At 51.2% G+C, this 26,417-nt stretch overlaps 3 protein-coding genes across 4 annotated transcripts in view; 2 read left to right on the top strand and 1 right to left on the bottom strand.

Moving 5' to 3' along the window:
- The window catches only part of MEA1 (male-enhanced antigen 1), a 1,863-nt gene extending 1,036 nt beyond the window's left edge, over positions 1–827 (bottom strand). The window contains exon 1 of the mRNA XM_026844672.1: positions 750–827. Coding sequence (XP_026700473.1) covers positions 750–827 — 78 coding nt within the window. The remainder of the gene's footprint in view (positions 1–749) is intronic.
- Positions 30–21,444, top strand: KLHDC3 (kelch domain containing 3). 2 transcript variants are annotated; one of them, XM_026844907.1, is made up of 11 exons: positions 30–392; positions 6,648–6,883; positions 9,368–9,544; positions 11,764–11,879; positions 12,664–12,735; positions 12,962–13,175; positions 13,452–13,538; positions 14,741–14,849; positions 20,515–20,588; positions 20,978–21,056; positions 21,285–21,444. In XM_026844907.1, the coding sequence occupies exons 2-11, from the start codon at positions 6,730–6,732 to the stop codon at positions 21,349–21,351; spliced, it is 1,149 nt and encodes a 382-aa protein (XP_026700708.1). In that variant the 5' UTR covers positions 30–392; positions 6,648–6,729; the 3' UTR covers positions 21,352–21,444. The 2 variants fall into 2 exon arrangements, with proteins under 2 accessions (XP_026700708.1, XP_026700707.1); XM_026844906.1 differs by lacking the exon at positions 30–392 and adding an exon at positions 1,868–1,878.
- A 127-nt stretch (positions 21,445–21,571) lies between these two features.
- Positions 21,572–26,417, top strand: part of NPAS4 (neuronal PAS domain protein 4) — a 5,876-nt gene continuing 1,030 nt past the window's right edge. The window contains exons 1-7 of the mRNA XM_026844671.1: positions 21,572–23,939; positions 24,498–24,664; positions 24,765–24,901; positions 25,088–25,193; positions 25,339–25,585; positions 25,851–25,960; positions 26,398–26,411. Of these exons, the coding sequence (XP_026700472.1) occupies positions 23,839–23,939; positions 24,498–24,664; positions 24,765–24,901; positions 25,088–25,193; positions 25,339–25,585; positions 25,851–25,960; positions 26,398–26,411 (882 nt within the window). The 5' untranslated portion in view covers positions 21,572–23,838. The remainder of the gene's footprint in view (positions 23,940–24,497; positions 24,665–24,764; positions 24,902–25,087; positions 25,194–25,338; positions 25,586–25,850; positions 25,961–26,397; positions 26,412–26,417) is intronic.

Below are 26,417 nucleotides of genomic sequence, written 5' to 3'. Positions count from 1 at the left end.
GCTGCTGCTCCTCGCTCTGCTGTAACCGCCGCCGGGCCTGCTCTCGCCGTCCCCGCGGCCTCCGGCGATCTCGGCCTCTCGAGGCTTCCACCCACACGCTTGGCCCGGCTGGCGGCTTGGGGTTGTGCGCCGGGCCCTACCTGGCCCCGTGCGCCAAGACAGAGCGAGGCCTGACCCCGGCGAGCGCACCGAGCCTGCCCTGGCCGAGACTGGCTGCCCGCTGAGCCCAGCCCGGAGCTCTGCTCCGAGGGTCCCGGTGTGACAGCAGGTGTGGAGGAAGAAAATGGCGGGCTTTGCGTAAAGCAAGAAACGCCACGCTAGCTGTCCCCTCGGCTTTCCCGAGCCTGCCCCCTCCCAAGGGCTGCCCTTGGCGTGAATGGAACAGCTTGATTGTAGCCAGAGGCCAAGACAAATGCCTGGCGGGGGTGAGGGGATCAAGGAATATCTCCCAGCCTTAGGCACAAGCTGTGGAGGAGTGGCAGTGGGGGTGTGGGAGGCAAGGTGTGGAAGGGGAGAAGTCAGCTCAGTACGTGCAGACTCTTACTTAGCTGGGCTTTGGGCAAAAGTAAGTCAGTGGTGGGCAAAGTATCTGGGCAAAAATAAGGAGGCGGTGATCTGTCTGCAGGGAGGTACACTGGAATAATATTTCTGCCTAGGCAGTGTGATCTGTGGTTCCTGTGACGAACGCGAGCTTCCAGATCAGTCTTGGTTAACAAGCTCAGGGGCTGATTTAGCACTGTCTAGTTTACCGGTGCTGGAATTGCACTGCGAGTGTCCAAGCTCACAGCTTGAATGTCTACGCTTGCAATTTCACACTGCCTTAACATAAATAGTCAAAGCATTAAATAAATGTCAAGCATGAGTGAAGAAAGTGGGTTGTTCTCATGCTATCTCTAACAGTAAGTTGGATGTGCTTGAAATAGAACTATCTATATGGACTGCTGTGAGCCGGCTGGACTATTTTAAGTGTTACTAAACCTTGTGGCTGGCATCTTTCGGGAGACGGGACTGAGGCAGCCATACGGTAGGATTTGCTCTCCGGAGTGACTTTGCAGGGACAGTGAGCTTCTCTGCTTGGGGGGTGTGCTGTAATTCTGGGGGTGACAGAGAAAATCTGGGATACTTTCTGCCGGGTTTCTCCCCCTTGCTGTGGGGATTGACTGCAGCAAGGCTAATCTGAGCAGCTTTCAGAAATGGGTCTGGGTTTCTTTCTGTGTGCACAGAGGAATGAGGCAGCCAAGTGAACTCTCTTTGCACAAAGAAGTGGGTCTGAGGATAAATTTTTTTTTCTAAGATTATTGTCTAGCTGCTATACTTGGAGATAGTCAGTAGCTTTCTATCTCAAATGAAATGTTTCCATAGTTAATTTCAGGGGTTGAAAGTCTAAAGCAAATAGAACAAACAGCTGAAAAAAGGTGTCTTAAAAACCATGATTACGCTTTTTTTTTTTTTTTTTTTTTTTTTTTTTTTTTTTTTATCTATGTTTCTTTGCTCAAGTCACCACAACAGTTTTGGAGGGTGTACTATTAAGAAAATATTGAGTGATTTTTCTTGTGATCTCAGATGGCTATATGCTGTGCTGGTGTAGACTCTTGTTAAGTGTAGGCTGGATAAGATGAAGGTTGTCTCAGGCATTATGTGCATCTTCAGACAACAGCACAGACCGAGGTTTGTGAGTGTTGTCTATAGCTGCTGTATTCGAAGATTTCAGAGCTGACTTAAAATCTGGTTATTCTCATGCTTAGCAGTGAAAGCCTCAGGTGAATTGGTAGGCTGCCTTTGCTGGATGTCAGTGCTGACAAAGAACGAGGGAGGCGTTGTAGGACATCCGTAGCTGTTTCTCTGCTAACAGACTTGTGAGCTTTCACCTGTGGCCAGGTGTCATGCCTGACTTCAGCGACAGAGCCAGTCTGAGGTCACCCCACAGCTCTTGTGGCACCAAGAGTACACTCTGGAGGAGTGTACCTACCTGGGCTTGTGGTGTTGTGCACAGTCAGAGGAGGGCTTCAGGCATTTCTGTACAACCACAGCAGGTTATTCTGAGAGCTTTTTAATTTTAGTCTCCCTGTGCTTAGTGGCACAGGAACAACTCATTGCTGTTCTCACTTAATTTCCAGCACCATGAGCATTCAGTACTTCAACAGCAGGTGAAGTGTAACCTGATTTTTAGAAACGTTCTTATTTCTGGCAATCAATGACAGGACTTAACTGGGTTTCAACCCAAATTTCTCTGCATTCTCTGTGCTTGACTAGCTCTGGATAGATTGTGCCAGACCAGGGAAATGGCGAATTGTGAAGACCGCGTGATTGCTGCCTGTTTGAGTGCAAAATGGAATTAAAAGATCTTTAGTTTTTTGGAGAGGTGAAGTGCATCAGTGAAAGCAAGCAGTGGCTTGAACAGAAGCACATGTGCCTTTCTGTGAAGGAGACCCCAAGTGTGTGTGCATGGTCAGGGTGCTCAGCGTGTCACTTCTCCCAGCTGAGACTAGGGGAAGAGAGGCAGCCAGAGCTTCCTGATCTGAGCTAAGCAAGCATATGCCAAGCTAACAGAGCATGTGGGAATGCAGTTTCTTTGGTTTTGTTTCATCTAGAAAATCTCTTCTCTTTGTATAAGAAACTTGTGCTTGTTTTGATGGAACTTTTTGATCTCCATGTAAGTATACAGTCATAGTTCTTAGGGGCGCTGGGGAACGATTCCAGATGGATATGTTGAATTTGTCAAAGAAGATTCCTCAGACCTTCAATCGGCTTCTGCAGAGGGCGCAGATGAACTGTGGAGGCTACTCTAAAAGGGGTGCAGCTCTGAGGAAGAGAGGGGTGGCTCAGTAGGATCCAGAAAAGGGACACACACTTAGCTCGGAGTCTACACGAATCCGTGTAGAAGGCAACCTGCCTGTTACCCAGCTGGCTTTTGGCAGTGGCAGTAGCAGTAGCTTCTGAGATTTAAACAATTCAAGCTTAGTTTTCCTGTGGTGTGAAAGCCCTTCCTCTGATCTGCGATGAATGTTAATGTTGCTAACTGTCCCTTTGGTTTGAGGTGCAGAGTGAAAAAGCAGATTTTTCCTTGAGCTGGGACATTCACTGCCTCCTGCAGCCAGTGCCCTCCTGCTTCCCTGGTACATTTTGCCTCTGTCTCATCAATATTTCTGTGTTTTATAGCCTACATCCCTGTTGCTGGTGTCCTAAATGAGAAATCACAGAATGTATTTTGCATAGCTTAATATTGCACAATCGGGGAAAATTGTTAATAAATTGTTTCATACCAGTTTTGCTGTTCCCTTCTTCCCCTGGCTGTGCCCTGTGTAATCTTTTAAAAAAAACTAAGACACACTGCTTAATGTCAAGTGTATTAATGCCTCCTATTAAGTAAGAAGTCCTCAGAGGAATGAGTTTGGAAAGTGGTGTGTTCTGTCCTCATTTATATCATATAAATTATCTTTGGAAATCAAAACATGAGATGGAACATAACAGTGTGCGTAGTTGTAGGACAGGAAATAACTTTTTCCTCAAAAAATTTGTTTAACTCGTATTTGCAGAGAGGGGAACTGCAGGAGGAAAATTGGTTTTGAGACAGAAGACTGCTCTAATGAAACAGTTTCATAAAAAGGCAGGAGAGGAGGGAGGCTGGAGCTGGACACAGAAAGCATGGGGAGGAGTAGGGGGTCCCTGGGAGACGGGGCTGTGGGGCTGTGCAGGGAGAAGAGGGTGGACCTGTGCGTGGCCGAAGAGGGGAGAACAAGTGCTTCATGAAGGCAGGAAGATTTTGTGACAGTTTCAGGGTAGGGTTGTGGCCAGGGACAGAAGACAAAGATGGAGTCTGTCTGGATGATTTTATTACAGTGTAGAGAAGAGCATTTGGATTTGGAAAAACTCTGGCAGCTTGTTAAATCCTGTGTTTTCCTTTGCCTTTTAATATATGAACCTGTAAAGATTGCTTCACACTTCTGGTTGTTTTCTTTTCATAAAGCTAATGAGTGTTTCTGCGTGCCCGTGTCTGACAAGTGGCAGCAAGAGGCTGTGCTGGCTAAGCTTTATGTTTGCTCTGAAGGGGTATCCCCATCCCAAGCCAAGGCAAAGTGCAACCAACTTCAACCCCACTGCCTCCACCACTGCCCCAGGCCTGCCTCCTGGGAAGCACTGATCTCTGGAAAAACCTTTCCCAGTAATTGTAGGGAACAACATTGCAACACCAGTAGCGTTTCCTATGGTGTAACCAGAAGAGCCTTGAGCTGCTGTCTCTCAGTTGACCAGATAAACTTCTTGGGATGTGCTGTCTACATTTCCTTTGTTCCTGTGACTAATCTTAATTATGAGACAGGTCAGGCAGAGTGTGTCTTGCTCTGGCAGCAGCGTGTTCCTCAGCACACAGCTCGAGTGAACTCCTGAGGGCGAAGAAGAATTTTCCCAGCCTTTCTAGCAAAAGAGGCAAGCGGCTCAGTACCACATCTGCCTGCCATGCCAGTCTGCTGTGATCCTCCACCCCAGGAGGAACCAAGTGGAGAATTGGGAAATAAGATTCATCCTCTTAATCTTTCAGGATCAGGCTCAGTCTGAAGAGTGTTGAAAATATTGACATTGGTGATAAAGTCCAGTTAAGCTCCATGAGGAGTCTTACAGAATCACTTAACCAATAAGTGTTTTTTGAGGAAAACATTGGTTAGGTTTTTCAGTGAGAACTCATGACTGAGGCAGGAAACACATTTAGATATGTGAAGCCTTCAAAATAGCCTGAAAGGTGACTTTGGTGGTCTCCATGGCAACTCATCTATTCTGTAGCTTTGCGGAGGACTTACACAAGAGCTGCTGTCTGGCTTAAAAAAAAAAAAATAGTAATAGTAATTTAGTAATTTAATAGTAATTTTAAAACAACCCTTAAACTTGCTAGATCTGAATTTGGGGTGGTCCCAGACATGGCTTGTAGCAGGGGAGGGGCTCTTTTTCTGGGCCATTCTGGAACAGCTCTGCTGAAGAAAAGCTTGATGTGACTTTCAGGGTTGCTGGCTGCAATTTAGGTTACAGTGGTTGCTGCAGGAAGAAGTGGCTTCACAGGAGGGACTTCCTGGTCTGCACTCATCTGTTACAAGTAAGACTTCAGGATGCTCTCTGTTTGGCCTTTGCACGTGTTCTGTTGCTGTAATTTTCAGGTACAGAGCATGCTCTGGCTGCCAGTTTCTGTTTTGGGAACAACTCAAAGAAGTAATTTTAAGAAGAAATTACTCAAATTTTGCTGAGATTTAGGAGTTCTGCAATGAAGCAACTGGATTCTGGATGCTGTATGTAGTATGCATGACTGGAGCTGGAAGCCTGCTCCATGCCAGGAGCTCCCTGTTGGGTGGCATCTCTGATTCTTTCCCCAGGTGGGGATAAAATGGGAGTGTGCGGGTGGGCCAGGTGGGCTGTGATGAGGCTGCTGATGGGCAGTAGAGGTGCCAAGTTGTGAGCAGTGGTTCTGCTTGGCTGAACGGCCAGGGGAGGCCAATTGGAGTGGAGTAGCATGGTGCTGTCCCTTCTTGCGGCTCTCCAGCTACTTCAGAAACTTTAAACAGGAGGAAAGTTCTCCTTGTGAAAAATCACTACTTTCCAAAAAGAAAAGGAACAGAGAAAATGTGTAGGAATTTTAGTCCTCATTCTAAGGCATCCACAAATGCTAAAACTGAGTGTGAGGTGGGAGCATGCTGTCTGTGTCTTCCAGGAAGCAAGAACCAAGAAATAAAAAAGAGAATTTTCTTTAGGCTGTCTGAAACACTGATGTCTCTTCTAATGGCTGTTTTTCAGTTGGGGAAAGCTGTTAAAGAATTGAACTGATCTGCTTTTTCAGAAGCACCTGGGCAGCACTGTGCTCCAGATCCTTAGATCCAAAAGAGAATCTCTGCAAAAATCAGCTGCAGTGACTTCTCTAGAGCTGATCTAGCCATCTGTTTAAAGCACGAAGCATATCAGTTTCTTAACTGAGATATGATGTTACAAAATACTCATAATTATGTCTAGATTTTCTGTAGGAGAAAAAGGCCTTGTTCTGATCATTAGCAAATAGCTTTCTCCACAGACTAGGGATTTCTGTTCTCTCATGTTTAATGAAGCTGGACCCTAGTGCTCAAATCAGTGAGTCCAAATGCTAGTGTTGTAGTCCACCCCTGCACTGGGAAGTCGGTTGCTTTATATGGGGCTGGTACTTTGGGGTTTTTGTTGGGTAGGGGTTTTTTAAATATTTTCCTCTGCTGTTTCTCATGACTGATCCAAAGAGCACGGTCACTTCCCTCTGGCTCTATCCTTTTCACCTTCACAATTGGCTCTCGCTGTGCATTTTCATTCACGTGGACAAATTGTTCTGGCATGTACATGACTGAGGCACGGCTGGGCGCACAGCACGCTGCTGCCTTCGCCAAAGGTGCTTGGCTTGGGCTGCCTGTAGAGCCACTGTGAGGTTTTTTTTTGTATGCGAGGGCATCTCTGCTTGCTCTTCTGAGCTTTGCTCATGTTACAGTACCTGCCTTGTGTCTCCTTCCCAAGAGGAGAGTAAAACCCTTCCCAGCTGAGAGGCAGATGTGTGAGGATACAGCAATGTGACCTTTGTAGTTGGCACTCAAGGAAGACAGGAAGACCTGCGAGATGGATTGTGTTATTTTAGCATTCTGTCTCTGTTACAGAGCCAGGTGACATCGTGGTGGCCCAGGAAGCATGCAGCTGTGGCACTGGGGGCCCTGAAGACTGTCTGGCTTGCAGGGAGGAATGCTACGGTGGGCAGTGCACTTGGAAGGTGGGCCGCGAAGGGTGAACCACGCGGCTGTGGCTGTTGGGCACAAGGTTTATTCCTTTGGTGGATATTGTTCTGGAGAAGACTATGAGACTCTGCGGCAGATTGACGTCCATGTTTTTAATGCAGGTAAGTGTGTCCTTGTGGTGCTCGAAGGAGTGGCTTGCTGGGCTTGGCTGTTAGTTCTGTTGCCCACTACTGCTTAACATATTACGCTCTGTCTGACTAATTTCCAAAAGTTTTTGGTGTAGATGGGAGCCCTTCCCTTGTGCAGCCCTGTATTTTCAGTTTCAGGGAGAGGGCGCAGAGGGGCTGTAGTTCAGCAGACTGCTAGGATAAGGGCTCACTAGAAGTAACCGTATAGCCAATGGCTTGTTTTGTCCTTGTTCTCTCTGAACAGTGTCTCAACTAGGTGCAAAGAAGTGATGTTTAGCTGGCTCAGGCCCCCCATCCAGTTTGCAGTGTGCCCACACTCAGCTGCCCCTAGCATGGAAGGGCTAGGGTGGGGTGGGAGACATTACACTCACTTAAGTCTCCAGGTTTAGACTCCTGAGCTCTTTCCCTGTGTAGACAGCTGACAACCACTGCCAGCATGATGAAGTCAGTAGGGCCACGTATCTAGGATGGAGGTCTTTCCATTTTGGCAGCAGCGATCATGAAGATTCACAATGTTGCTTAGAAAAGGAGCTGGAGCTAGTTGTGTAGGGTAGCCTGTATCTGTCAGGGTGCTGAGCTGGAGCCATGACTGTACTGGGAGAGGCTATAGTTCTTGATTCAGTGCTCTTTGAATTGAAGAGGTTTCTGAGCTGGTCCATGAAGTATTTCCCTGTAATTAGGCAGGTGGTTGAAAAAATGCACAAATGCTTGGCTGGGTCCAACTGAACAGAGACAGAATAGAACCAATGACCAGTTTTGCAGATTGGACAGCATGGTGAATGCTCTCCTAACACACACATGGCATGTAGATCAAACTAGTTTGTCTGTAACATGCAGTGAATTCACTCCTCTAAATCTGACTGTGGAGGAGACTGACTTGTGCAGTAGTGGGTAAAGGCATTGGTTACACAGGGCTGCCAAGGTGATCTGCTCACAGTGTAGATGGGAGGGTAGCTCAGGATCCTGGGAACAAAGACATTCATCTCTATCCAGGGAGACTGGGCTCTCACGCTCAAGACAGTTGAATATTGTAGCTTGTAAAATGTGCCAGTAGAGCACTGCTCTTATGGTGGAAGCATAATTACTGTGCCCAAATGAATGCTCTTGCATTTTCTACCCTTCTTACCACTCCCAAATATTAAAGTGTCATGATGCTGCAGCAGCCGTGTAGGAGGTGACACTGGCTTCCCAAGTCCTTGCTCAGTTACCATTGCCAGGTTCCAGTGCTGAAGCCAAGATACCAGATTTTGAATTATTTCTTTCAATCTTCCAAAGAGGAAGACTGTATTTTATGTAGGAAAAATCCCATCTAGCTTGACTTTAGCATTGGCTGTGCTTCCTCAGTGCCCTATCTGCTTCTGGGATAGATGCTTACCTTTTAGAATGCCTGACCCCTACGTTAGTACTTCAGGGGAACTGCAGAGTGTTTTCTGCTATATTTTGTGCTATATCCGTGTTGAAAACAAAACTGGAGACCGTATGTGTGTTAGAGGGAGGGTGTCTGGGTGCTGTTGTGTAATGGCCATGTGACATGTGCTATGACTCTTGCACTGTCATTAAACCTGTTGGCTGCTCTGGCTACTGCTAAACATGGCATACAGGCTGCTGAGAAGGAGAACCTGTAATCACAAGGAACTTCTATTAGTAATACAAGGTTAGCAGGGAGAACTCTGATATGGACTGGGGGTAAAGGAGAAGGACAACTGTCTCATCTAAACTTAAAAAACGAAACAAAAGCAAACAAACCCTCTTCCTACAAAGCTGCTGTGTTTCTTTACTTAAGCTGCACTATTGCAAGTCCAAATGATGCCTTCAGGTGTTGTTCCTTTTCGTGTTGCTACAGTGAATTATTACCATGCTGCCCATTCTTGCAGTTTTGAGTCTCTTTCAAAATGTCACTAGCCCAAAGTAGTGTCTGCTTTCATTATCACCTCTGTACTTTTTCCTTTCCTTTCCCTCTTTTTTTTTTTTTTCTTTTGTGTGTGAGTGCTATACCTTCACTCACAGTCTAGGATGAGCCAGAGTAGAAACCTCTTCAGTGTAACTGGTAAGGAATGGAGCTGTGTTTGGTCTCTGTGCGTGGCTTGGCCTTGGCCAGAGGCGGATCTGACTTGGAGCTGGGGAACTTTGCGCTCCTGTATGGTGAGCAGCTGTGTAGCACTTAGTTGCCCTCTGGGCTTAAACCACAACAGAAGCCTATTTCTGTCCAGAGTCCTCTGGTTCCCCAGGGATTCCTCTAATCTCAACTGTGACAGGGACCTGTGGAAAACTGTTTCCGTATTCCTTAGCTAGCTACTACTCAGGGTCAGACACAGCTTTGTCTTGTTACTAGACTGCTTCTGTACTTTGTCATAGCGGGGTAGGGGGTTGGGAAGTGCTGTGCAGGATGGGTTGTGACCTGTGAGGACTGTAATGGGTTGTTTAGCATTTGACGTGGTCTCAAACTTGTGCTTTCAGTGTCTCTGCGTTGGATCAAGCTGCCTCCAGTGTGGACAAACAGCCAAGACCATGTGAGAGAGGTGCCCTACATGAGATATGGGCACTCAGCAGTGCTCATAGATGACACCGTCTACATATGGGGCGGTCGCAACGACACTGAGGGAGCCTGCAATGTGCTCTATGCCTTTGATGTCAGTAAGTTTCAGCTTTTCACTCTTCCTTGTCACATCTGCTCTTGGTGAGACCTTCTCTCTGTCCCACCACAGTGCTCCCCAACTTGTTTTCCTGTCCCTCAGTCACAGTGGCAGTCTGGTGTTGCTGGCTGTTTCAGCAGGTTTAGAAGGGAAGCAGTGTGGCCAGTGTGTCTGCACACTTGACTCTCTGTAAAAGCCTATGAACAGAGATTACTGAGCTTGCCTAATAGTCAAACTCATTTTAATTTTTTTGTCATCTTTGTGTGCTCTCCCTGATAGTAACTACAGCTGAAGCATTCTCTTTGTGTGATGTATTATTATTCCTTAACTGTGGCTGAAGGTTGCAGCGAGAAGGGGCTAGAGCTCTCAAGGATTGTGGTTCCTCTCCAGAGTGGTCTTTCTTTCTGAAAACATGAAGGAGAGTGAGGAAGTAGTAGTCAGGGACAGGATAGCAAAATAAGGGAAGGCATGAGTCAACTTAGATGAACCTGAAAGATAAACTCTTTGAGCCTTTCAATTGGCTTCTCCATAGTGCTGCTGGAGCACCTGGGGAGAACAGACACAATCAGGAACTGGGTGGAGGGGAGTGTCAGAGTACATCTGGATTCTGGAGGCCATCTAAATACTGAGTAGTAACTGGCTTGCTGGACTTGCAAGGAAACTACTTGTTCTGGTGCTTCGTCATGGATTCCTTCTTCACCAGGAAATGTTTCATAGCTTGGAGCTGCTCTCTAGGCACAGGGTTTCCCCCTTCCTGTGACACATTCAGCTAGGAAGCCACCAGTAAACCCCTGCTTATGCAGAGGCCTTGTAGTGGGAGCTCCCTGCTCTCTCTGCCAAATCCAGCACTTTAGCATTAAGTGAAAATTAACAGAAAGGCCAGACTTCAGTCCTGGTCTGAACCCCCTGCAGCTGTCTGTACACACTGTGCCTGTCCCCTGCCAATCCTGGAAAGTGAGGCTGGCAGTCATGACAGTCCCGTGCCTGTGATGTAAGTTCCAGTGTAGAAGTCACATCAAGCTGGATAAAGTCCTGCCTGAGTGTGATTTCGTCCCCTGGGGTGCTGAGCAGACACAAGTTGAGGTCTTTTCCATCTCTAATTTGATGTGTTGTGCTTGGATGAGCTCTTGCTGCTATTGCGTGACTGGGCTTGGAAGCAGCCCCATAAAGGAAAGGAACTCGATAGCCACTGCAGCTTTCTTACTAGAGGCTGCCCAGGGATTCTGTTGACCTTGCAAGACCCTTTGTGTGGTTCCAGCTGTAGCCTAGGTGAATAGTTGTGGCCATGAGCCAAGTTCAGAGAAGTTATCCTTGTGAAGAATGTTGCTTTGCCTTCAATGTTACTGCTTCCTGAAATAAGCACTGCTTTTGGCAGCTCAGAGGAGTTTGGGAGGGCGGGAGGAATGTCTCCTGCTGCCTTGAGGCTTATCTGTGCCTCTCTGGGCTTTTGGGACAGGTGCCTGTTTCTGCTTGGCAGTGAGTCACTGGCTTGGCTTCATGTTGCCCTGGCATGGAGAACAGCTCTTGCTGGATTTAAAGTCCTCCCCTAAATCAAGCCAACCCCTGGAGCATGTGGGCTAAGGGGCTAAATCTGGCTGGTGCAGGCTCACGGGGAGCAGTGTGAAGGGAACCATGAAGGGTAGAGAGTGAGAAAGGCTCCCCTTGAAGAGGAGAGGAGATGAGAATGTAACAAGAGTAGCAGATAAGATAGGGAGAGCTGCACTGCAGAGGTGGGGATGTTCACAGTAGATCTGCTGACATGGTGAGCTTATGGTTAAGTGACTTCTGCCTGGATTTGAGAGCTGGATTTGCTCAGTCACAGTCAGCATCTCCACGCCCTCAGGTCAGTTGATCCTCTCAGCATCATTGTATCATTGTAATTGAAACTGTAAATGCAGAGTTGATAAGTGACTCACAAGCAGGCTTTGTGAGAGATTCAATTAAAATAACATTGCTCAAGCAGCGCTGTACTACTCACACTTAAAACGTGAGCTGTTTCTCAGATTGGGCTGTGCCCAGGATCTGAGACCTGTCACTGTACCCCTCTGTGGAGGCTCAGGCAGGTAGCCTTGCCTGAAGAAGCTTGCAGCCTCTCTGGAGAAGCAGGTGCTGTGTGTGAGAGAAGGATTTCTGTCTTCAAAAATGAAGAACAGTAGTAAAGAGCTATCCCACCCCAACATCTACTGTATTTTCTTAGCGTTGCCTCCTGTTTTGTTTCAGACACGCACAAGTGGTTCACACCAAGGGTGTCTGGAATGGTCCCAGGAGCGAGAGATGGGCACTCGGCTTGTGTCCTGGCAAAAAGCATGTTTATCTTCGGAGGCTATGAACAGCTGGTAAGTAGTCTCTGTAACTGTTATTTTGAGACCCCTTGAGAAAGAGGGTGTTTCTACCCAGGACATTGGTAGAGGCAGGATACAGGGACATATTTGTATCCATACTCAGCAAAGTATCCATAACTCAGCAAAGTTATGGCATTATCAGCAGGTTATGCTCACTGTCTGTGATACTGATTGCAGCATCAGGAGCAGTTCAAATGTGGCTTGTTTTTAACCAAGACTGAACAAGCCTGTAGCTGTCTTGCTGCTCCCCTGCCTGGAGGAGCAGGAGTCTGCTGTTTGTGTGAATGCAGGCTCTTCCAGGCAGGTAGCTGCAGATGAGTTTTTTGGGATCCTCAGAACCCCAAGTGTATTTGCTTCTGAATGTTGAGCTTCCTAGAAGTAATGTTAACCTCCACTTCTCATCATTGGCCTCAGCAGAACCAGTTTGAGTGTCCTATTAGTGCCCCTTTCTTCTGTCACTGCATGGAGTGGAGGCAGGGTTCTGCTGTGAGTGTACATACTGTGTGCAGGACAGCCTCGGGGGGAGGAACTGAGCACCAAATAAATAGGAAAGCTGCAGAAGAGAGACAGGACACCTTTAAGGAAAAGTGAGCTTTGCCTCTCTCTTGTTAAGTGATGTGTGCTGCCTACGCTGACATTTTGGAACAAGCACCATGTCTCTTAGGAAGTACTGACTCCAAAAGGATGCTCCAGGTCTGTAGGACAGTGTCTTTCCTGGGGCCAGATGTGACCAGGCTTCTCAGTCTCTTTGTGACCATGCTGCCCTGCTGTCTTCCAGGCTGACTGCTTTTCAAATGATATCCATAAATTGGACACCACAAACATGATGTGGACCTTAATCTCTGCCAAGGTCAGTGCCTGCATTTCACTCTGGTTTGCGGAGGAAGTCCTGTATCTGCTATGCTCTGGGGTAGCTGCCCACACTTGTGTCTCAGTTTCTGTCTGGTTTGGCTGGGATCTGCAGGGGGGGAGGTTCTCCAGGAGAAAGCAGCCACCCCAACTTTGCCATCAAGATGTGTCTTCTCCCTGAGCGATCTGCATTTCTTCTCTTGTTCTGTTTTCCTCTGTCCCTGCAGGGTACGCCAGCTCGCTGGAGGGACTTCCATTCAGCTACCATAATTGGAACAAAGATGTATGTATTTGGTGGCAGAGCTGATCGTTTTGGGCCACTTCACTCCAACAATGAGATCTACTGTAACCGCATTAAAGTATTTGATACAGAAACAAACTCCTGGCTGGACTCCCCTCCAACTCCAGTGCTCCCTGAAGGCCGGCGGAGCCATTCAGCATGTGAGTGTGGGTGTGCTGAGAGAGGAGAAGAGTAGAAGGAAATTCTTGCCTGCCTCAGAAGGGGTGTCTGGTCCGCTGGGTGGAGATGTGGGTTAGCAAGGGGTGTGCAGAACCTGGCTTCTGTGGAAAGCTGCTGCCCACTAAAAAGCCTTGTGCGTAGCCCTGCACGTGAAGGTGGTGTCAACAAAGGTGGGTAACCAGCGCCACTTTGCTGGGCTGGGACCTGCTGGGCTGTCCCTTGAGTGGCACGCTGATATCTATGCTTACTCCCCACAGTCAGCTACAATGGGGAGCTCTATGTATTTGGTGGCTACAACGCACGCCTGAACAGACACTTCCATGACCTCTGGAAATTCAATCCAGGTATTTATACTTTTAACTTGTTGCAGTGATAGTGCTCAAGGCCTTCAAGTGTGTGAGTGCTCTGATGAGTGTACTCTCCAAGGGCTAGAAGCCTGCTTTTGGGGGCAAATGGCTCTACTGACAGCACTGACAGGAACTTGCTACTGTGCTTGGGACCCCTGTTTCTCTTCAGACTGTCTCCAAATCTCAGTTAGAAAGTGGAAAAGGAAATATTCCTGAAAGGCACAGCTAATCAAAGGGTGGTTGGCAAAACTTTGTTTTGTTCTTAAATATGCAGAAGTGTTAGCAGAAAAGAAGATATGGGGAAGCAGTGGGGTTAGGGGAGTGAGAGGCTGTAGCTGGGGAAACCACTCGAGCTGTAGAATCACCATACCACATTCTCTTGGTACCAAATCAAACTGTGCAGCAGAACGAGTGGCTTTTCAGCGGGTATCCTGAATATCATTCAATTGTGAGCGTTTTGGGGTCCTCGGGCCCTTTTCACAGTCCATTAGACTGATTTTGTTTGCTAATGGCTTTGCATAGTAAAGTTACCTGAGAGCAGCCAACTTGCTGCTCCCCCAAGCTGATCTCTCCCCAGGGTAGTGTGAGAGCTCCTGAAGGTTTCAGTGCTGTGCGTTAGTGATTAATCCCCCCCTAGCATTCTTGCCGCAGAGAGCAGCAAGGACAAAGGCTGCTGTCTTCTCCGCTTGGTTCAGTTCCCCACACTCCCACAACCAAGCTGTCCCAGCAGCCTCTGCCCTGCGAGGGTGCTCTGCATTCACAGTGGCTGCCAGGAGATGGAGCTGGTTCCTGGTTCTCCTTCAAGTATGGACGGCAGCAGAGTGCGGGGGAAAGGAGCCTGCCTGCCTGCTCCTGGAGCTCTGCACTGTACAGCTCCCTGTGATGTCCGACCTGCTGCTGTGGTCCTGGGGCTCAGACTTTGCAAATGAACGGCCTCGACCTGCAGCTCCCATCTAGTAGGCAGAGCTCCAGGACTGTGCCTGGCATCTAAGCGATGCTTTGATAACAACCTCATAGAAGTGCATCTTATTGTAACTAGCGAGAACAGGTCGACAGGGAGGGTGCATGTTGGCTAGTTTGTGTCTGTGGGGCAGTGGGCCTCCGGTTTTGCTGTGATCTGTTTAAATCCACAACCTGCTTATACCCAGGTCTTGGCCAGGCTCTTGTGACAAGTTGATGCGCTCTTTTTTGCCCCTTAGTATCTCTTTCTTGGAGGAAGATTGAGCCCAAGGGGAAGGGCCCGTGTCCTCGACGCCGGCAGTGCTGCTGCAGAGTGGGGGACAAAATAATTCTCTTTGGAGGCACCAGGTAAGTTGTGTGGGGTGGCTATGTGAGAGGGTTTGCCATTCCCTTCAGCACAGTGTTGCTATAGGCTCTGTCCCATGCTGTAGTCAGATGCACTTCAGAGACACATGGCAACTGTCCATCTACCTTACAAGTGTAAGAAATCATGTAGATAAGAGCTCCTCTGGAAAAAAGGCCAAGGGGGAAATTGAAGATATCATGTAAGCTTGTAAAGCACCTGGTGACAAGCCACCTTGTACAAGTAGAGGCAGAAGCATGTACCATGCTGTTCAGGAGGGGTTGTGCAGTGGTCAGACTTTCTGTGAAAGAGATATTGGGGAGAGGAGAGAAGACCCTGCTGTCAGAAGAACAAGTGTCTTAGTGTTCTGTGCTGTAGCAGCCCTTAGACTGACTTATCCTCCCCTACATGCTGCCTTGCTTCTCCCACCAGAGTTTCTTTCATTGGCAAGTGTGGTGTCTGACAAGCTGCAGTGGAATGTCAGATCAGCTGGTGGCTGTTTGAGGAGCCCATACACATGACAAGGCAACATTTCCTTCTGTGCCAGTGTTTTTCCATTCACAAAAGGGACCTGGTGTTAAGGATTTAGCTGTCAAACACTGGAAGTTATACTGTCAGGGTGCAGGGCAGCTGGATGTGGCCAAGAGTCTTAACAGCTGCTAAAAGAAAGGAAGTGGCCCATCACCAGGACACACTCTATGCTGTCTGGAATGACAAATTGCAGCTCTGGAGCACAGGCCTGTTTGCCAGCATCTACCTTGCAGAGACATCCGAAATGCTTTCAGCCCTCCATATGGTTTGGAAAGCTGTGAGGCTTTCTCTGGGATCCTGGTGGTGGCTTTCTGGGGATACTTCTGAAGACACTTGGGGGCAAAGGACAAGGCAGGGTAGATTCTGCTGATGGGCTGACCAGTGTGAGGTGGAATGAAGGGCCTTCAGGCCCCAGGAGTGCTGGAGGAGTGTGCTTAGTTGTAGGATGTCTGTGTGGGTGTGAGGAGGGAGTGCTTAGTGCAGGTGAGGTATGCAGAGGTGCTGAGTTTATGCAACACCTCTGCATGGTGTGTATGGTAGAAGGCTTGATAGGGCTTGATGGCAGTTTTGGATGCTCTCAGATGCTACGGTGTGGATTTGTGTTACAGCAGCAGCTGAACTCTGATGTTAAGCCTAGGCACTCCTAGGAAATGCTAGCAAACCACAACAAATCTGACACCAGCTTTTCGGAGTCTGGTCCGTGTCTGCCAGGCAATGCAGCAGCGCCTTGTCTTCTCCACCAAATTACTTCAGTATTCAATTTGTTCCTTAATCCAGGCTCAACCCCAATGCAGATCAGTTCATCAGTACTAGTTTGGGGTAGAAGAAGAGCTGCTGGCAGCCAGGAATGCAGCCTCCTTGGACTGGAGGAAGGGTCTTGCAGGCTGTGGAAGAGGGAGATGGGGGTGGGGACCGTGCCGCTTCCTGTAACGGTTATCAGGTGTATTCTGGAGCTGCCTGGCGAGATAAGAAGTTTTCCAGGAAGTCGTTGTAATGGAGAATTCCCAGTGGTCTGCCTCCTGACCTGTGCTTCCCTGCGGGGAAGGGGGAGGGGAAGCACACAGCGCGGGGGATCCTTCGGAGGATGAGCCGGCAGGCTCAGCTTGCTAGTCAGCAACAAGGGGGACGGGCAGGCAAAACCCCTTTGTGTCCTGCCTTCCCTTACAGGATTCACGTACACTGTAGACTGTTCAAGAGGCACTTCTGCCGGGTGCCTGCCTCATATGCTTAGTTTCTTTTGTAGTCCTGCCCAGAGCCTGGTCTTCTTGTCCCAGCTGTGGTCTCTCACTGTGACCAGCAATAATCCTGTCACCTGTGTCCCATTTAAGTGACCAGTATTCCCGTTGGCTGTGTCACAATTGTGGCCCTGGTCTGGTTTCTTCCCAAACCCACCAGCACTTCAGCATGCAGAGACAATCCACAGAGGAGAACAAGGGGCAGAGGGAATGCTATAAAACAGTTTAGCTGAACAAATGCTGATCTACATTTGGCTTGAGGCTCTGTTTTCCCTGACAAGGCTTAGAAATGCCTGGCTCTGGTGAGGGAGTAGGGGATCTCACAGGGTGCTTGGTGCAGGGCCCAAGAGCTTTCGCCAGCATGCCAAGTTGCTGTGCAGCTGGAGCGAGCAGTTTGGCTGGGCTCTGGCTGGGAAAGGGGTGCCCTGTACCCTGTTGTCTGAGGCTTTCCCTAGCTGTTTGCAGTTTGGTGATTAAAACCACAGATGTGGTGCCTGCTAGCTTTCCTTTGAAAGATAAGGGATGGTCTAAGGTTTCCTGTGACGTGGATGTGAGATTAGATTGTGGTGTGGTAAACTCACAGAGGTGGAATTAAAGGGCCTCTTGCCTATATCTGGGCAGATGGGACCCCTCGGCATCAGGTCTTCTCTGCCAGCAGTGAGGTGTGCCCCACTGTTTGTGCTGGGGCTGTGGGAACCTGGTGGGGGAGGTACTGTCTCATGTCCTGGGAGATGTGAAGCTAAGTGGGGAAGCAAGTGACGCTGGGGTGAGAAGTCACCATGTGATGTCCCAACCGAACAGGGAGAACATGCTAAATTGCCTTGTCACAAACTGAGACGGGACTTAAAAACACCTTTCCTTTCTTCCAAATTCTCCAAACAACCATCAGCCATAGGGATGCTTTCCCCTTGCACTCCTGTTCCAGCATAGGTTCTTCTGTCTGTGCCAGGTGATGCAGTGACCAGTATGTCCCGATCCCATGTCAGGGGAGGTTTCGATATGATCCCAAGAGTGAGATCAAGACACAAAGGAGGTCAAATGCTGTACAACCTCTCAAACTTTATTCCTGTAAAAAGAGGTAATAGCGATAGGACAGAAGGAAGCAGAAAAGATCAGAACAGCTAAGCAAGCAAATGGAAGAGATGCAGCAAGTCAGTTACCACCACCACGAATCCAGTGGCATCCTGTTCGTTTGGTCTTAGTGCAGGTGATGGGGGAATCCCAGCATGTGATGGGAGATGAAGTCCTTTTATCATCCCAGTCAGTCTGCCCATTTCCACGGAGTTCATTATCATACTCGCCGCCCTGTGTTCCTCCACGCACACATGCCCAGGTGTCCACAGTGGTTGTACTGGGGAGGGCGGGGTCAGCCAGCGATGCCTTTAGTCTCTGCCCGTCCTCCTTGTCCTGACTTCTTCCCCGGCCCTGCGCACAAGTGCAGCTTGGTAGATGTTACAGAATATGTAGTTGCTCCAGTTTTGGGCAGACACTGTGTTTTTTTGGGGATATTTCAGGGTGTACTTCTTCATAGCAATGGAATTTTGAGGCCCAGTTTAGGCAGTGGTGCAGTGTCAAAACAGGCAGTTGACACAGTCCAACAGTTTTACACCACCCCATGGCTCAGGAGATGGTAATGCCAAGACAAAACAGCTGACACAGTCCCTTACACTGTCTCTCAGATGCTTTGGCTTTTCCATCAAGAACATGGAGGCAGGAAACCATAGGTGAGGCTGTCTGTTCCCTAGAAATGCCTGAAGTCACAGCTCCTCACTAGTGTTCCAGGACAAATGTCAGATGGGAGTATCAGCAAATTGGGATTGGTGTAAAATGGCAGCTGTGCTGATAGTGCCTGACCATGCCCAGTTACAGTTTTCTGAAATGCTGTCCCCATTTTGGCACAACCAGGAAGATGTGGCTGGAGCCCACAGTGGTTCCTGAGTCAGACTGAGAAATGCTTGCTCTGCTAACTCTTTTCTCTACATTTCTCTTACATCTCAATGGCCATGCCAAAATAATTGCAGTAGATCTTAACCATGTGAGAACTGGAACAATGAACAGCATGTGGCTGGGCAGAATCTGTTTCAAGCCTTGTGCTGTTGTGCTTGATGCACAACTTCACCTCATGCAGCAGAATGCAAAAGTATTCTAGCTGCTGGCCTAGTCAGAGGAACACAAGCTAATAAAATAGGATGTTTTCCTGGCTGCAGGCTGCTAACCTGTAAGCTTTTGCCAGAGAGTTTGTGCTAATGCAGCAGATATATATGGTGGTTGCAGCCAAAGAAGGAAAGACCTGCCACTAAGCCAGATGAAGGCCTCAACAACTGCTTCAAGTGCTTAATCTCTGCTGCTGCCTTTGCTCCTCTGTAGAAAAAGCCAGACTTCGGCAAAGCACCTCCCATATTATCCTCAGAGAAAGCAGCTTGACTTATCCCACTCCAGCCAACTGCAGTGATGGGGCAGTGTGGCACAGTGCATGCTGGCCTGTCCCCAACATCATCAGTGTTCCTGAGAGCTTACGGACAAGAGAATCTAGCTCACAGGTTTCCATGGCATGACTCATGAGTAACGTGTGGTGTATGGCAGTCTGCAGATGTTTTGTGCAGCGGTGGGCAGGGAGAGCACAGCAGTGTTGCCTGCAGCATATGGCTCCTTTTGTTGCTTCTCCAGGTTGCAGAAAATTTCCATGGCCACTAGCTACTTGCTGAGTGTGCCACCACCTCTGTAGATAGGTCATGGCTCCCATGATTGGTGGCCCTGCGGTGCAACTAGAGAGCCTTGCAAAAAGTCCTCCTGGCTCTCCAGCTTATCTCACCTACCTCACTGGGAACACCAGCACAGCTTTTTTGACTTTGCACTGTGCCATTGTTTGGTGTCCTAGATCAGATGCCTGTCTTGTGTGATGTTCTCCCAAGTCCTTGTACTTCCCATTGTCCCCTTGGCCACGAGGTGAAGCTGGCCTGAGGTCTGTAAAAAGCCATGGTGTGGGCTGTCATGCTGCTGCACGTGGTGCTTGGGGCCATGTAGGGATGGGCTGACCCCTGCCTGCCCAGGTAGTTTGGACAGTGTGTGTTTGATAATGTGTTACTAGGGCAGCCTTCCATGATACAGCAGGGATACATGCCTGCTGTGGAGCAGCCCATGGGGCCTGTCTATCACACAAAGAGTGGGACAGATGCTTGTGCGACCGTGCCTGCCTGCCTTCAGGAGCTGCTGTAACATACCTTCTCCAGCCTGCTCAGAGTCATATTCAGCCTCGTCCCAGGGCTCAGCTTTGCTCCTCTGAGTGGAGCTCTTTAGAGGGTTGGATCCACTGAAATTGCTGAGCCAATAAAGTCCTGAAACAAGCCTAGGGTCCGGAGGCAGCTGTTTGCCAGCACCCTCCTCATGCCCTGAGGGTGGGTACCACAGTTCTCGGGGAGGCCCCAGGGTTTCTGAGTTGTTGGAGAGAAGTTTGGGAGGTACGTGGGGAAGAAGGAGTGTGAAACCAGCCAGAGGCTGGTCAAGGTACAAGAAGGGAAAAGGGATGTTCCCTGCAGACTGGGACCTGTGTTTTGAGGTGCAGCAAAGTAACAGAGGCACATGAGGTGAGGAGGCTCACAGCAAGAGTCATTGTGGTCGTGCAGCAGCTCCCCCATTCCCTGCTGTGGCTTGCAGAGGAGATGGTGTGTGTGTTTCTGCCCTCTGGTTCTGTGCAGCTCTGCCTACTCTGTGAGGAACTGGGAGAGTGGTGGCTTTCGGTGCTGCTGGGGGACGAAGAGGGACAGGAAGGGGTCAGAGGGCCCCTGCATGGGGCATGCAGGCCAGGAACAGTCCTGGACTTGCTCAGCCCTTGGGGAAGCCAAGGGACATAACTGGTGTACAAGTGCTCTGACACTGACTGACACACTTTGTTTGGCTTCTGCAGTCCATCTCCGGAGGAGGGAATGGGTGATGAATTTGACCTGATGGATCACTCGGATCTCTACATCCTTGACTTCAGTACGTGAGCACTCCCTGCCCAGCTTGTGCCTCTCACCCCAGGGTGCCCTGTGAGCAGGCCCTGCTGTGGAGCACCGTACATGTCTTACCTGGCTCCAGGTGCCTGGCTCCAAGAGGCATCTCTGGCTGGTGTATGTGGCTTAAGGCAGACCAGCCAGAGATGCTTGCAGACCTGAACTGGGCTCATGGCTCTTCATGCACTCCTTCATACAGATTTCTTGTGGGAGCACAGAAAACCGCCTCCAGTCTGTCACTGGTGTGCACCCTTGCCTTGTCCCTCAGACAGATGGCCTGGGATGCTCTGCCCTCTTTCCTGTGGCACTGATGGCACGACCACCCCCATAGTGTCCCGACAAGGACCGCTCTGGCTAACTGCCCTCTTTCCACAGGCCCCAGTCTAAAGACGCTGTGTAAGCTAGCAGTGATTCAGTACAGCCTGGACCAGTCCTGCCTTCCCCACGACATCAGGTACTGTGTGCCTTGCTGGGAGGTCACCTCATGGGTGCTCCCTGTCCTTGGGAGCCAGGGCAGCTCCAGCCCTGGCTGAGGGCTGCCTGGGTTCCCTCCTCAGCACTGTGCAGCTTCGGGGCAGGCTGAGTTGGAGACCACAGCTGAGGCTGATGCGCAGCAGAGCTGCTTCAGCCCTGGGCACTGTGTCTGTACTTTCTCTCAGTGTACTCCATTGGTGTGTTACAGATGGGAGCTCTCAGCCATGACAACAAACAGCACCATCAGCCGCCCCATCGTCTCCTCCCAGGGCTGACGCTGGCTCATCCCTCCACCATCCTGCTCTCGCCCCTCCACACACTGACCTCTTGCTCCAATGCCTGCATGAGTTTTTTGCCCTTTCAAGCAAGGAACATGTGAGCTCAATTCGTCTTGCCCTAGCCAGGCCTCCCTCTGCCTTTGTCATGTTTTGGACAGCACGAGTGTGCAGGCAGAGCAGGCTTCCAGGGAAGAAATCAGCTCGCCCCAGCAGCACAACGGTGAACCCCCCTCCTTGTTGATGGCTCCAGTGTCTCCTGCCTTCCTTCCTCTTGCCTGTGGAGCTACAGCTGTGCTGGCCTGGTCCCTGGCCACTTTGAGAGGGCCTGAATCAACTCCTACCACCAGCCTTGGCCCTGGTGTTGGCCTCAGGCTATGAACTTGTTCCTGCGCTGCCTTGAGGGACCTCCATGCCTGCACCCTCCGGCGCTGACTAGCTTCCTAGCACTGGAGTGCAGGCCCCAGCCCCAAGCTGAGCCTGATCTGGGGGCCTGGGCCCAGCTGGACACTCTGCCTGACTTCATTGTAAAACAGCAACTGGGGGGGGGAGTTTTATAAATGCTGAGGCAGACATGGTTTCTACTGCTCTGTGTGTCCTAGCAAGTGAACTTGGGGGAGAGGTGTGGGAGGGGAGAGACTGAACCAGGTGCTTTCCCCTGCAGCTGCTGGTCACCAGTGGGAGACCCCACATCTGGCTGGGGTGGGAGAAGGGGAGCTGGGCCCCTCACAGCAGCACTGCCCTGGTATGCATGCCTCCTGCCTGGAGCTGTGCTGCCCTGTGAGAAAGCAAAGAAGATGATGCATGTCTCCCGGGCTGTGCTGTCTCCAGAAGGTGGGTGCCCCACAGCACCTTGCTCCAGGGAGGGAGGTGGAGGGATGCCTGGGGCAGCCTTCCCGGGTGGCACAGAGGGCTGTGCCCAAGTCCCTTCCCATAGAGGTGAGGTGTCTAATGTGCAGAGGGGCTCCAGTGGCAACTGTAGCAGAGCTAAGGCAGGGAAAGCTAGAGAAGCACTCAGGGTGTTTCCCTGGGATGTAAAATCACAGAGCAGCCAAGAGATGGTGGTGGCTGTGTGCTGGGAATGGGTGGCAAAGGGCCTGGGCTTTCTCTGCTGCCCTGAAGGCTGGCACGTAGTCAGGGTCTAGTGCTGCTCATCCAGCAGCATGAGGTTGCAGAGGTGCTTGGGTTCCTCAGCCTGCCAGAGGTGGCTGATGTGGGTACAACGGAGCAGCCTGGAGTGGCATGAGAGCAGCGCAAACCCCATGGCAAGAGAACAGAAGGCACCACAATTGTGACAAGTTTCTTTTTCAAATACTGGCAGCACCTCACTGTGGTGGGTGATGAGCACCTGTGGCAGGATTGGGGGCTGAAGGGAGTCAGGGTGTGCTGACAGCACATCTGGCTCAGGGAGAGCACCCCCAGCTGGGGCTCCCTCTTTGTGACTCTTGATATCTGCAGGTTACCTTTATGGGCTGGGTGGGCATCTCCCATGTGTTGTCCAGCAGCTCCAGCTCCCCTGCTCAACCCGCTGCCTCATCCACAGGCTCTCAAGCTGTACCATGAAATGGTGGAGTTTTTTTTGCCATGGCATCCCCTTCCTTGGGTCTGAAGCACCAATCTTACTCTTGTAGGGTGCCAGGCCCCAGGAAACACCAACAGACCACCCAGACTCCCTGCACTGGGCAGCATGGTGCTGAGCACAGAGGCTCTATCCGTGAATGGCTGTCACTGGGGCTTCTCTGGGGAGAATCACAATCTCTAGGGCATTGAGTAGAGACAACAGGCTCTAGAAAGGCTCAGTACCCCATGCCAGCTGCCTCTAGGAGAGCAAACCTTTGGTGAGGAGGCGGCTTCTCTGGTAAAAGAAGGGGCTCACCAGGGAGAGAGTCACAGGCACCCCACTCCCCTCCAAGGTTTCCCTCAGGTTCAGGAGTGCTGTGACCCTGACCTCCCTCTGCCAGGACCCTGCTGCAGACCTGCACATGGGACACTGCTCACCACCTTGGTCTGGATGTCCCCAGTGAATTTTCTTGTCATATCAGCTCCTTCTCTCAGCGATGCTGGAGGCAGCTGCTGGGCAGGTGGACTAGTCACAGGCCTTCAGCCCATCGTGGGCCTTTCACTGTGCTGGCAACAACTGCAGGCCTGGAGCCGGGTGGATGTGTGCCTCACGAGGGGACCCCTGCTACCTTCATCATCACCTCCTGAGCAGCCAGGTTTGCTTTAAAGACCCTAGCTTCCTTTTATTGCTTCCCCTCTCAGATTGCAGCCGGCTGCACAGGCTATTTTTAGCCGCCTGCCTTCTAAAAATAGCCCTGAGCTGTTTGGAGTTGCGTCAGGAGAGGTAACACTCTCCATGAGCGGCTTGGCCCCTGCACCCCGGGAGGGTACAAAAGGAGGCTGGGAGCAGCAGGGTCAGCAGGTTCAGGCGCAGCCAGAAGCGAAGGAGGCAGCGCTGCCAGCTTCAGGCATCCCACTGCCGGCATCATGACCATCTTCTGCAGCCACTGCCACAGGCCTCTGCAGGCAGAGATGAGCTGCCTGCCCAGGAGGGGAAAGCAGGCACCCAGCGCCTTGAAGCCATTCAGGTGAGCTCCCTATCGCCCCCCACCTACGGGGCTGTGATGGCCTCCTGGCTGGGGGGTACCCCGGGCCAGCTCAAGTAGCACCCAATGGCCCTCGCAAGGGCGCACCACCAGTCTGGGACAGCAGGGCTGCCAGCCTGCACGTGGGGAGGAGTGCGAGAGTTTGGAAGAGTGCAGGGCTTTCAGGTGGTTGAAGAGTAGAGGCAGATGCAATAGGCTAGGGCTCATATTCTGGCACTGGATGCAGTTTCCATCCTCACGGGGTTTGGTGGGGAGGTTGTGTCACTTGGGCTCCCCCACCCAAGCACAGGTCATTGTCCAGCCTGGCCCCTAGCGAGACGGCCACCAGCCACACCAGCAGTGTGTGCCCCTGGGCAGCTGTGAGCACCTCTGCCTGTGCCCACTGCACTGGAACAGACACCAAAAGTTTGCTCTCTGAGAGGCAGCTACCATGAGCGCTGAGCCTCTAGGAGAGCATCTCCACTCTATGTCCCCGAGCTTGCAATTCTTACCCATAGCAGCAGGCGGGGGGCACTTTTCCCCAGACAACTGGCTTTGCAGGTCAACCAAGAGTGCCTCCAAGGCTCGCAGGGACCAGATCAACGTGGAGCTGCAGGCGCTGCGCTCCCTGCTGCCCATCTCCGTGCATGAGAAGGAGCGGCTCTCCTACCTCCACACCATGGCCCTCGTTTGCCTCTGGCTGCGGGGGGCTCAGCTGTTCCCTCCAGGTACCTGTGGCACTGCTGTAGCCCCCCACAATAGCTTGGCTCTGCGGGGGACACTGCTCCTACCCCAAGACAGCACTTCACCCTGTGCTCCCCCCTGCAGACTTGCCTCCTTCTGCGGGACCAGCCCTCAGCGCAGAGCTGCTGTCCCTGCTGCCCGGGTTTCTGCTTGTGCTCTCGGCCAACGGCAAGCTGGTTTACATCTCAGAGAACGTGGTTCAGGTCCTGGGTCTCTCCGTGGTAAGGCCTGCCCGCTGGGTATTTGCCATCACTGTCCCCATACCTGTCCTGGTGCCTTTATCGTGTGCAGGGAACGCTGCCCTGGCAGGCGCTGGCCTGTGGCTGCAGCAGGCTGCATGCTTGTGGTGCCAGTGCATGGCCCACCGGGGCAGGCACGGTACACCACAGCAGCCCCGTCTTTATCAGGTGGAGCTGCTCGCCCAAGGGGACACGGTCTTTGACATCCTTGATGGGCCAGCATGCGAGGATGCACGGAAGAAGCTCCTCCTCGCCCGGGAGCAGCCTGGCAGGGGTAAGGGAGCCCTCGGCTGGCATCTCACAGATGCTGCCGTCCTGCTCTGGCCCTTTGTGGCTGCAGTCAGAGAGCCAGGGCCAGCACTGCTGAGAGTGGACTGAGGGAGCCCCTGACCATCTCTGGCCCATTTGTTTCCCTGCAGAAGTCACGTTTGTCAGCGAGATGCGCACGTCCAAGGCCTTCCGGCTGCAGCATGGGGGGAATCGGGCCATGGCAGTGTGTGGGCACTTCACAGCCCTGCGCTGGTCAGCCTCCCCCTCTACCACAGCCTTCCTGGCTCTCTGCACGCCAGTCACACATCTGCCCACAGACAGCAATGCTGGTTGTCAGGACGACCTATTCCAGAGCACGCATGTCCTAGACATGACATTTATTGATGTCACGGAGAGGTGAGGGGTGCCTGCTTGCACCACAGCCCCAGCTGTCCATCTTGGGCAGCAAGGATCATTTCCCTTCTCCAAGCCTGTGGGTGGGATGTAGACTGGACCTTACGCAAGCACCAAGACACTCCCACACACTTCCCAAGCCTCTTCCCTCCCTTGTTTGCGTTTCTGTACCCCTGTTATTTTGCGCTCTCCCCCATCATGCTGCTCCTTGTTGACATAGTGTAGAGCCTGCAAAGCACTCAGCCCCCACTCCCCTTGTCTTCCCCAGCGTCACCTATCACCTTGGCTACCGCAGGGAGGAACTGATCGGTCAGTCATGGTACGCCCTCCTGCACCCTGAGGACACTGACCTAGCAGCTGCCCAGCACAGGGCCGTGGGTGAGTGTCAGGTCTGGGAACTTGCATGTCTTTATCTGGCTACACCTCAAACCTGGCTGGCCAGGACAACAGAAACAAAGTGAATTTAGTCCTGCCTGCTGTGGCTCCCTGTTCCAAAAAGTACAAAGCACAGAGCTGTAACACACCTCACGTGCTGTCTGTAAGGTCACACATTCCATTCGGGAACGTGGGCACCCTGCTTTGCCGTAGTGCAGAGATGGGGGGCAAGCCTGCCTGAGCCCCAGCATTTTGAGGGGGCAGGACTGTTACAACCCTGACTCCACTACCTGTGGCTGCTGTCCCGCTGGGGCCAGAGCAGCAACCTGACTACAGCCCCCCGAGGGGCAGCCGGGGGCCCCAGCGGCAGCGTGCCACTCCGCCCTGGCAAACGGGGCCGCCATGCCCCGCCGCTGGCTGACGCGGCCCCTTGCCCGCAGCGCTGGGGGCCGGGGCCGCC

The sequence above is a fragment of the Athene cunicularia genome (genome assembly GCF_003259725.1).
Source record: "Athene cunicularia isolate RWA chromosome 3 unlocalized genomic scaffold, athCun1 chr3_part1, whole genome shotgun sequence".
Taxonomy (NCBI): Eukaryota; Metazoa; Chordata; class Aves; order Strigiformes; family Strigidae; genus Athene; species Athene cunicularia.
This window is presented reverse-complemented; position numbering and strand designations above follow the sequence as displayed.

Excerpts from the sequence above, each read along its gene's own strand:
- KLHDC3 (XM_026844907.1), top strand. The coding sequence starts at position 6,730 with ATGCTACGGTGGGCAGTGCACTTGGAAGGTGGGCCGCGAAGGGTGAAC. Across the intron at positions 6,884-9,367 it reads CGTCCATGTTTTTAATGCAG|TGTCTCTGCGTTGGATCAAG; the intron begins GTAAGTGTGTCC and ends TTGTGCTTTCAG. Across the intron at positions 13,176-13,451 it reads CCGGCGGAGCCATTCAGCAT|TCAGCTACAATGGGGAGCTC; the intron begins GTGAGTGTGGGT and ends TACTCCCCACAG.